At 41.6% G+C, this 10,786-nt stretch overlaps 2 protein-coding genes across 2 annotated transcripts in view; both read right to left on the reverse strand.

The window, feature by feature from the left end:
- Positions 1–1,644: 1,644 nt before the first annotated feature.
- The window catches only part of LOC148687716 (alpha-1-antitrypsin-like), a 126,177-nt gene continuing 117,035 nt past the window's right edge, over positions 1,645–10,786 (reverse strand). The window contains exon 4 of the mRNA XM_088672978.1: positions 1,645–2,054. Coding sequence (XP_088529104.1) covers positions 1,851–2,054 — 204 coding nt within the window. The 3' untranslated portion in view covers positions 1,645–1,850. The remainder of the gene's footprint in view (positions 2,055–10,786) is intronic.
- Positions 4,066–7,796, reverse strand: LOC148687717 (uncharacterized). The gene is made up of 2 exons (XM_088673018.1): positions 5,867–7,796; positions 4,066–4,111 (listed from the first exon to the last, which is right to left on the reverse strand). The coding sequence occupies exon 1, from the start codon at positions 7,759–7,761 to the stop codon at positions 7,135–7,137; it is 627 nt and encodes a 208-aa protein (XP_088529144.1). The 5' UTR covers positions 7,762–7,796; the 3' UTR covers positions 4,066–4,111; positions 5,867–7,134.

The raw sequence follows: 10,786 nt of genomic DNA on the forward strand, positions 1-10,786 counted from the left end.
CAAAAACAAAGTGGCAGCAAAAGCAGCCCTGCCTCTAATTCCTCCCCAGCTAGCATTCCCTTCACCTGTCCCTTTAAGAAACCCATTCTGAAAGCCTTCCTCCCAGCCTTTTCATGGGGCAAGGAAGAGGCGACAGACAGGTTGTGAGCTTGCAAAGACAATGACGGAGCCATCGCCTTTGAAGCTGACGGGAGGTCAGGAAACTCCCCCGAGAGCTGAAATTCAGATTGAGGTGGCACCTTGTCATACTTCCCTTGAACCCCCAACATTTCAATTGCATCTTGACACTTCTTCCAGATTGCGATTAACGCAACGGGTGCATGCGGCGGGGAAAGCAGTTGCTTCCCTATTTTCTCCCAGACATGTAAATCCAGAGATGCCTTTTCACTATACCACGGACATTGGAACCAATTCTCCTGAACTAATTCCTGCAAAGGTGCAGTTTCTGCCTGACTAAAACTCTTCAAAACCTGACTCAACTCTTTTGCATGCCTAATTGGAGTTGACACTGATAATCCCATACTCACGAGAAGCACAAATGCTGAGGGCCGAAAGACTGTTCCAGTCTTGTATGAGAAGGGATGATTGCCAGATCGTTATCACCTCGGGGTCACCAAATGTATGGAGATCGCAACAAAGAACACAGCGGGAGACAGAATGTGGATCCGGAAGGTCGCCCAGAATGAAAGCAGGCACCCCCTTTTATTGTAAAGTTTCAGAACTGTCAATGATTAACTAGAGGTGCATCCTTCATCTAATGACAAGTGGTCAACTCCAAAAGAGGTGGTGTCCTTGCATAGGTCACATCCTGCCAACACCCCAAAACTCCGCCATAGAGGAAGTGCCTGGTCCTCACATACTTCTCAGACCTCGCCCTGTCACATGCCTACTCCTTAAACATCCCCCTCCTCTCAATCTTGTGATCCTTGGGGTTTTTCCACCACTCTGCCATTTTCCCATTGTCTTCCTCCTAACCTGGGTCTGACCCTTCAGGCTTGAACCAGCCTACCCTGTTCTAACCTGCTCTAACTGGTTCCATCAGGATCCTCCCAACTCTGGCCAGCCCAGTAGTGACCTGCTGCCCTCTAATGTCCCCCTGACCCAACTTGTGGATGCTTGTTTGTGCATACTGACGTACAGGAAGGTTTGCCAGCATTGTACGTTGTGTTGATAGCTGAGGGTTTTGATAGCTAGCTTTTATCTGATGCGGTTTGCCAGCATCAATCTAAAATCACTGCTACAGGGAATCGCAGATGGACAGAGTAATGCTGCTCTTATGCCCTTTCGTCTGTTAAACTAAAAGTAATCTACTATCTGATTAGATTTATTTTGCAGTCAAAAGATTAAGCTTGAGAGTTAACTAAGTGATTGTTCGGTAATTCACAGTGTTCGGAAAAAGGAAGTACAGATTTGAAATAGAGACAAGTTTGATAAGAGAACAAGAACATATGTTTAAAGAAGATTGGGAAATGTTTCTTGAATATATGGGGGCAATTGTGTACACCTGAAAACATTGGCAGCATTAAGATAAGATGTAAAATATGCAGGGATTTATGTTATGCAAAATGAACCATGGAAAGTAAGAAGGGAATCATTGATATTTTAAGGTTGTTTAAATGAATATTCTAAATTGTAAAACAGAAAATTTCATAAAAATTTCATAAAAAATGAAAGAGAGACACATTTTAAAATTCTTTTTATTGTACATGCAGTTTGCTGTTGGTGTCATAGTCATCCTTAAAAACAACTACTGGTTATGGCGCTTTCTTCTGTCAAACAAAGGGGGGACGTCCTCTTTCATCACTAAGAATCAGAGGCAATTGGAAGCTTCTGAATGGTCCCCCTGATGTTCATTTTTGAACAGGATTCATTAGTTTCTCCATGAAAAGAACGGGTCCATCATTTGGTGCCAATATGGTGAGAAAGAATGGACTGTTAAATTTGATTTCAACAGGAGAAGAGAATAAAGAAGTTGTGGTCATCATCCCTACAGTGGTCACTGCAGCTGCCTCACTACCTTCTTCATGTATATCCAGGACAGCCTGATGGATAGCCTGCACAGGGAGGAAGGAAGGAAGATATATTCATTTTTTGAAACCATGACAGCCTCCAACATATCACAGATGAAAAGGGAAACACATTTATAATCCCCCTATCTTCATTCCAAGAATCATTTCTCAGCGCTTCCCCCACCATCACAAACACACACAAAGAAAAAACCATAACCACGCAAACTCACAAACACACACACACAAGGAAAGAAACCACAAACAAAAATGCACACAAACACATATCCATTGGGTCTAAGGTTTAAATGGCTTCCAGTCAGCCGCCAGTGTGTTGTGTTATGTAACGTACTGCAGTCCAACCAATTATGTGTTATGTACCACTGCAGTCCAATCAATTACTCCCAATCATATGAAGTTCTGTAAAAGTCTAGTCCACAACCTCCCAAGGAAGTCCATTCCAGTATAATATTTAATTATAATTTTAATGTATTTTTAATGTTTTGTGGGAAGCCACCTAGAGTGGCTGGGGAAACCCAGCCAGATGGGCGGGTGCAAAAAATAAATTATTATTATTATTATTATTTCCAGATCAAGGGACGTGGTGGACTCTCCTTCCTTGGAGACTTTTAAAGAGAGATTGGATGGCCTTCAGCCATTGATGGTTTAGCTGAGATTCCTGCATTGCAGGGGGTTGGATTAGATGACCCTTGCACCCCCTTCCAGCTCTACAATTCTATGACCCTCCTTGTTTATCTGATTGCATGTAGTTTTCAAACTATTTTTAATGTTGTGTTTCAGTGTTGTAACACACCCTGGAACCTTACAGTGATGGGTGGGAAAATGAATAAACAAACAAACAAACAAACAAACAAAGGTAAAGGTTAAGGGGCCCCTCGCCATCAGGTCCAGTCGTGTCCGACTCTGGAGTTGCGGTGCTCATCTCACTTTATTGGTCTAGGGAGTTCGCATACAGCGAACCAGAGCAGCCCACAGTGCCACCTGCGTCCCTTTCTCCTGTGCATATTTTCACAGCAGCGCACGGAAACGCTGTTTAACTTCCCGCCGGAGCGGTCCCTATTTATCTACTTGCACTTTCATATATATATATATATATATATATATATATATATATATATATATATGTATATATATATATATATATATATATATATATATATATATATATATATGTATGCTTTCAAACTGCTAGGTGGGTAGGAGCAGGGACCGAACAACGGGAGCTCAACCCGTTGCAGGGATTCGAACCGCCAACCTTCTGATCAGCAAGCCCTAGACTCCGTGGTTTAACCCACAACGTGTCAGCTCTGAGTGGGACTAACACTGCATACAACCCTATGGAGTGTGGAAATGTCCAGGGGCTGATTCTCAATGCTTAGAAGTAAATTTGTCAGTTACTTAACGCTTTTAAAAGCCTGATCTCATACCATAAAATACCCAAGGCATGATATCTACACACGTACTTTGTTAATCTTCAGGCCACTACTTCCACTGATTCCAGATAGATCAGCATTGCTGCTAAACACATCAGTAATGCCCAGCCAAGAAAGCACATTGTTGAGATTATAGGATGCAGACATTGAGAATTTTGGAAGGAACAGACTAATTTCTTTCCTAAACGAGAATCAGAACATTAAATCATCAGCAATGAAGAGATTTATAACACTCAGCAATATACTGCATTTGCAGGGTCAGATCTTCATACACTTAAAGAGAGGCATTTTACAGTTTTAAAACAGATGCCATCATTCCATACTCTAATAAATACTAACTACTACAGAGGTATTTAGAAACAGCAGAGAAAAGCCTTACCCCTTTTTTAAAGATTTTCTCCATTTGGACAAAGTTTCCTCCCCCATAGCATCCTCCACTTCCTTCAGTTTGCCTTTATCAGGCAGAATGAACCAGGCAGCAGCACCTCCTTTGTGGGGAAGTCCAACTACCCAGCAGGACAGAGCTTTATCGTGGAAATATCTGTAATGCTCAGTATTTTCCATCATGTCAACTTTCACAGTTTTTCCTTCATCAATAAAAAAAATCTTCTTTATGGGTTAATTCAGGGTCAAAGGGATATTCCCAGTCATCTAAGAAGAAAAAGGAGTGTCAACTGCCTGCTGGAAAATTACGGTAACCTTCAGCCATGTGTATGAAAGCAGTAGGTTGAATCAGGAGAGTGCAGACAAAGGAGAAAGATTGCCAAGGGTAAGTCAACATGTTGTTGATGTTTCAGAAGATAGCAAGGGAGAGAAGAAATAGGGATAGTGTGGTCCCACCAGTCAAAACGTGGAGAGAGTCAAGTGGAACTGCTTCCTGTGTGGTTTATAAGCATCCAGGGGCAGGGATCTTGATGTTGCTGGACTTCACCGCCACCAACCTCAACCCCGTCTTTCTCTAATTCTGCATTAAATGCTACATCTTTTAGAACTTTCAACTAAATTGTTGGTTCCACTGCAGAAACACTTTTGTTTTGAAGGTATAAGTTATTCCTGCTAGTTTTAGCCGATTCAACAATACAAAGCATTAAATATTTGTAAGTTATCTTTCTTTAACATACCTTTGAAATAGATATAGTTCACAAGAACCATGATGGCTGCTGCATCTAAGCCTTGAACTGCTTTAGTAATTTTCCCATGGGTTTTCTTTTTCACATAATCATTTATCTGCTTTTCAGCCACAGAGGATTGTTGAAAGTTAAAGCTCTCTGTTCTGTACAAACTTTTGACACCCTCTGAAACCTTAGGAAGAATTTGGTGTGACTTTTTTTATCAACAAGGCATTTCCTATGTCCATCTTAGCTCCAGGATGGTTCAGCCTCTGAATGAGCTGTTCAAATTCTTTATGGATCTTGCTTGTGTCAATTGAAGTCAATCCAAGTCCTTTGTAAATTTGATTTTGGGTGTTGGATTTAGCACCCATGCCAATCATTGAAAATGCCATGGAGATACTCAGAGGAGAGAAGAAGATATTTTTGCCACTCTGGAGTGAAGCTACTTGTCTGGAGAATTTAAATGCAAAGTCAGCAATGCTGGCAGCTAGCTTTTCTTGAAGTGGATCTTTATCTCCATGGCCATTGTGGACTTGAAGGACAATCAGTAACAAGGAGAACTGGATGGCGGGTTTCATTGCACTTTGAGATTTCCTAAACACACACACACACACACACACACACACACACACACACACACAAACACACACACAAAACAACAGCATATATTAGCACTCTTCCATGGAAACCTACTCAAAAGAGTTATTTTTGTTCTAGAGTAAAATTTATTGGGAATGTGTCATTCTCATTTGTTGACTGTGTCCTAGTTTTACATAGCACTAGCTCTTTTCCATAGGCTTCCTACTCTACGAATTTATCTCCTGAGTTGTACATTCTGCCAGGATTTGGATCCCAGCAGACATGGGGAGCTTACTGTGCCCTTATTGGTCAGAATTACTTTGATCAAATGATTCAATAAATGGGTATTACTTACTGTCCCTTCACACATCTGCATAACTTGCTTTGACTGCCTGGGGCTTCCTTTCGCTCATCATCCTTGCCAGTGATGCTGCCCAACATCCTCAGCAGGCTTGTCTTGCATTCTCCCTTCCACAGCACTATTGAAAGGTGTCTTAGTTTAGGGAGTGTCCTGAGCTGCTTCACCCACTCAGGCAGAGGGTATACAGCCTCACCAGGGCCTGGTGCTCCTGGAACAGCAGCCTTTTAGAGTCAGCCACTTCTGCAAGGGGTCAGGTGGCCTGATGTTAACCTGTATGTCTCCCCATTCACACTCACTGTCCCTTATGCATGGTGAATTATCAACCAACATTTCTCAGATCATTTGTATACATACCTGGGTTTTCCCCAAAAGGTCCTGCTTTTTACTTTGACACTTGTTCCTTTGGGCTGAGATGTTTGCTCTTCCCTCTTGCTTGTAGAGTAAGCTCTCTTCTCCCTACGTTACATTCTATTTATGGCCCTCACTTGCTTCTACCTGCTGCTGCTGCAGCCAACTGGGTAAGGACACATAACTGGAAGCTGTACGCCGGCTCCTTCGGCCGGTAAAGTGCGATGAGTGCTGCATCCCCAGAGTATCCTCCAGTAATAACTCATTTAGTCTCCGTCTTCTTGCCACTAATTCCTTCCCCTTTACTTCCATTATTATTGGGTTATGATCTGAAATACTCCTGGGTAGTATTTCTATTCTTTTACACCTCATCAATATTTCTCTTGATGCCCAAATTTGATCAATCCTGCTTTCCGAATTGTTGGGGTGGGAAAAATACGTGAATTCCTTTTTAAATGGATGTTTGCATCTCCAAATATCTTGGAGATCTAATTTTTCTATTAATTGAAAAAAACCTTTTGGGAGCCTACCCTCTTTTCCCCCTTTTTCCTCACTCAATTTGTCAATCTCTGGTGATACCACCCCATTAAAATCTCCAAGCAAAATAATTTTTTGATCACAAAAATCCAATAGCAGATCTTCCAATTTCTGATAAAATTCTGCTTTAGCTTCATTGGGAGCATAAATTCCAACTACAATGATGTTTTCTAATCTCCCCTGAATTCCTACCATCACAATTCTCCCATTATTATCCTTATATACTTGTTCTGGTTTCCATTTTGAATTCACATATATTACCACCCCCCTTTTCTTTTTGACGTCTGATGCAATAAATTCCTCCCCATTTTTTTATTCACTAGCAATCGGTGATGTTTTCTTGTTATATGTGTTTCTTGCAGACAAATTATGTCCAGTTTTTTCTTACCCCAAAAATGTTCCACTCTATTCTTTTTCACCTTGTTGTTAAGACCGTTCATGTTACAAGTAATAATTCTCACATCCATATTATTAATATCTTGTTTATTCTATCTTTCGTTTTTAAACTTTATTTCCTCTTTGGGAGAAAGGGAGATTTATTCCAACTGACGAGCGACCGAAAAGAATTATTTTGGCTGAAAATAACAGATAATAATCCCTTCCGGAAACTCCCATTTAAAGTAACTGTTGTTCCTTTTCAACGCCTCCGCCAGGAACTTGTATTTTGATCTCTTTTTCAAAAGTCTTGGGGGAATTTCTCTCATGATGGCTATTTCTTTATCGTCTATCCTTAGCTTCTATATTTTCTTGCGTTGCATGATTTTATCTCTCAATATCCTCGAGTTTAGAAAAACTAAATAGTCTCCTGGCCAGTTGTTCGCCCGGGCTTGCTTTGATCTTATTCTGAATGCTCTGTCCATACATATTGATATATCTTCTTCTTGAAGTTGCATCCATTCCACCAATTCTTTAATGATGATACTTTCTATATTTTCGCCCGCCTTCTCTTTCAGTCCTCTAAATCTCAGAGTCAAATCATTTTGCTTTAACTCTTGCATCGCAAGTGCATCCCAGAAGGCTTCCTGGTTGTCCCTTATCTTTTGGATCTCATCCTTCAATTTCTCTTGATTTCTCCTACAGTCTTTGCAATCCTCTGCATGTTTCTTTGCCACTTCTTCCTGTTTGTTCATTCTCGCTGTTAAACTCTGGGTATCCTTTTCCACCTCCTTGTTCCTCTCTTGTAGCTCTACAACTTGCTTCTCTAGGTCCACAATTGCCTTGGTATTCTCTTCAGTCTTTTTCCAATTTTCTTCAATTCTATTCCCCATCTTGTCCATTTTATCATTCAGAGAGTCCATTTTCTCAGTTAAATCTGTTTTCAACCCGAGAATTAGTTCTCTGATATCTAGCGCCTCTGAATCCATATTGGATGTTCGCCTTTGCGCACCAGCTGGGGTAGTTGTAAATTGGTCCTTGAGTTTCTTATTGTCCGTCATCTTTATATAATACTTTTAATTTCAAATTTTATTCTAAAGTTTAAATTGTACGTCCCCCTTTTTCTTTTTGAGGTGAGAAAAGCGTTTAGTTTTCTCCAGAAAAGAGAGGGGGGGGAGGGCATATGTTGTTTATATTGTCCTCATGCCACTATCACTGTTGAGGGGGGAAGGGGATTGATATATACCGTTTCCAGTTATTTTTTATTCCCCTTTTTAACAAACGTTGCTGGGGACTGCCACAGGAGGTCACTGTTTCATTCCTCCCTTGTCCCTCCTCCTATCTGTCTCCTCTTCGTCTCCTTATCCTCTACTCCTTCTTCCTGCTTCTTGTATCAGTGAATTTCCTGTTTACAATGAATGAGCACTTCACTGTCGCCATTAATCCCCCAGCTTGTCTTTCCCTATGAATACACTCTCCCCTCTCAGTCCGCGATTGTTTCGCCAATCTCCCCTTTACCTTGGGTGCTCACAGTCTTGGATTATTTCCTTTCCTTCTTATTTACTCTCCAATCTTTATCGCTACTTTTATAGCTCTCTTCCTTGCTACTTTATGGTCCTTTTTATTGCTTGCTACTTAGTAGTCCTTTTTATTGCTTTTTATTGCTTTACTCTGCCCGTCCCTCCTTCTCAGCCCCCGGTTTCTTTCAGCTCTCTTCTTCGTTAATATGTATCTTTCCACGTCTCTTTGTGAGTAAAGCCACCCCTCACTCTCCCCCTTCTCTCAAGCACTGTTTCACCACTCACGTTTTTACAGGGATCCACCTCGTCCTTTCCCCAACACTCTGGGTACCTCCAGACTTGGCGTTGGTGGGAGGGGGGGTGTTGGCTTTTCAATTCTCAGCTCTCTGGATCTCTGTGACACGTTCTTTACTGTCTCGTGTTGTTTTTTGAGCAGTTCGCAAGTCCACCGAGGTTAGAGATAAGTTCCGTTGTCGTAATCAATTGAATTGCTAAGTAAAGCAGAGCTCCTGGTAGCTGAGCGTTTCCACTGCAATAAAATGTCTTTAGGTCCGCTCTTTAGTCCTTTTCTTTGTGCTGAGGTATTGTTGCTAAGCTGTGCTCCGTCCTGAGGCAGCTCATAGGGGAGCGGGCTGTTCCAAGCGCCAGGGCTTTGTGCTTTCTTTAGGTTTAAAACCTTTTTTTTCGCCCTTCTTCTGGCACCGGTTTTGCCCAGGGACCCCGAACTTTTCCTTCGTGGGTTTTGGGGTTCCGCTGCCTTCGGAAACCCCCTTTTCTCCTCTTATAATAAATCACCTCGAGACTCCTCTTGGCAATTCTGACGCAGCCACAGCAGCGAGCAATCCGGAGGTCGCCCCTCCCAGTAGGTTCTCATGGGTGCCACCTTTCATAGGGATCCCGTGAGATTCACCAAGGGCCTGGGCTTTAAAAGGTTCACCATGAGGGCTCAAATACCAGGAGGTCGTAGTGGATTGCTTCATGAAGATGTCAACCTATTGTGTGGCTGCTGTGGAAAAGGCAAATTCCATGCATGCTTTGGGATTCCTAAACAGCTTGTGACAGAAAATGCTTCTCAGTTTATAGCTGCAGATTTTGAGCAGTTCCAGAGTATGACTTTGAACACATTACTTCCACATTGCATCCAGCCCACAATATCCACATTATCTTAAACTAGGGACTACAGGCTATACTCCTGCACAACTCTTGATGAGCACACAACTTAGGAAGGCATCCCCAAACTTCGGCCCTCCAGATGTTTTGGACTACAATTCCCATCTTCCATAACAACTGGTCCTGTTAGGTAGGGATCATGGGAGTTGTAGGCCAAAACATCTGGAGGGCCGCAGTTTGGGGATGCCTGACTTAGGACAACTGATTCTGCCTTGAAATGAAATTCACATCAACATGGCCTAATATGAGGAAAGTTGCAGAGTGGGACACAAAGACTAAAGAATCCTACATATACTTTTACAATAATCACTATTCTGCTAGTGTACTATCCGACTGCAATCCAGGAGACCCTGTTCTGGCTAAATTGGACAATGAAAAAAGATGGAAGACTCCAACCAATGTGAAGAAACACTTGTCACTCAGTTCCTATGCCATCAAGACCAATTGAGAATTCATTAGAAATCATGGATATCTACAGTTAATGCCAAAGACTACACAAATAGAAGAAGAGATCCCCTGTGAACCCTTAGACCAGGGTTTCCCTTAATTAGTTCTCCAGCTGTTGTTGGACTACAACTCCCATCGTTCCTAGCTAGGAGGACCAGAGGTCAGAGATTATGGAAGTTGTAGTCCAACAACAGCTGGAGACACAAGTTTGGGAAACCCTGCATTAGGCTCAGCAGCAGGAGATCTACCTGTTGAAATGCAGAGGGGTAGATTTAAAAAAACCTGTTCAACAGCCAAATGTTTTAGGCATTAATTCATTCTGAGGTCTATCAATAACCAGCCGTATGTTTTATTTTTAATGTAGAATTTATATAGTGCAGCCTGCAAGTAACTGGAGGGAGGAGATGTAATGTAGTATTAACTGCTATACTGCTACTTCAACAGAAAATGCTGTTTCTCTATTAAGGAAAAAAAATGGCAGAGCTGTGAAAGAAGCAAGAAGGGGCATTGGAAATTTAATATGTCTGTTCTTCTCCTTTTTAATTGTACTCAAACAGCTCCCCTTTCCATTCCTCAGGTACTATGTGTACTCTTGGTGCTACAGGTATGTGTTGCATTCAACCTTAAGTGTCATGTTCTACATAGTAAATTAAAACATATATTTCATATAAGAACTTCCATCATATATGTATGTAGATTGGGACCCTAGTATACATCAGTTTACATCTGTTTTCCTCTCGATGTAGCTCTTCATGTGACCCTCAGCTTCTGCACAATTCTCAATGTTACCAAGGAAAATGTTGGCTTGATGTTTAAAAACATTTGGCAGAATTCATGAATTTCTTAGAAGAGCTTGCTCATCTGTGAATAAGGCTCT

The sequence above is a fragment of the Zootoca vivipara genome, chromosome 1 (assembly GCF_965207765.1).
Source record: "Zootoca vivipara chromosome 1, rZooViv2.hap1.1, whole genome shotgun sequence".
NCBI lineage: Eukaryota > Metazoa > Chordata > Lepidosauria > Squamata > Lacertidae > Zootoca > Zootoca vivipara.

Bases quoted from the DNA above. Each gene is read 5' to 3' on its own strand.
- LOC148687717 (XM_088673018.1), bottom strand. From the start codon at position 7,761: ATGGATTCAGAGGCGCTAGATATCAGAGAACTAATTCTCGGGTTGAAA.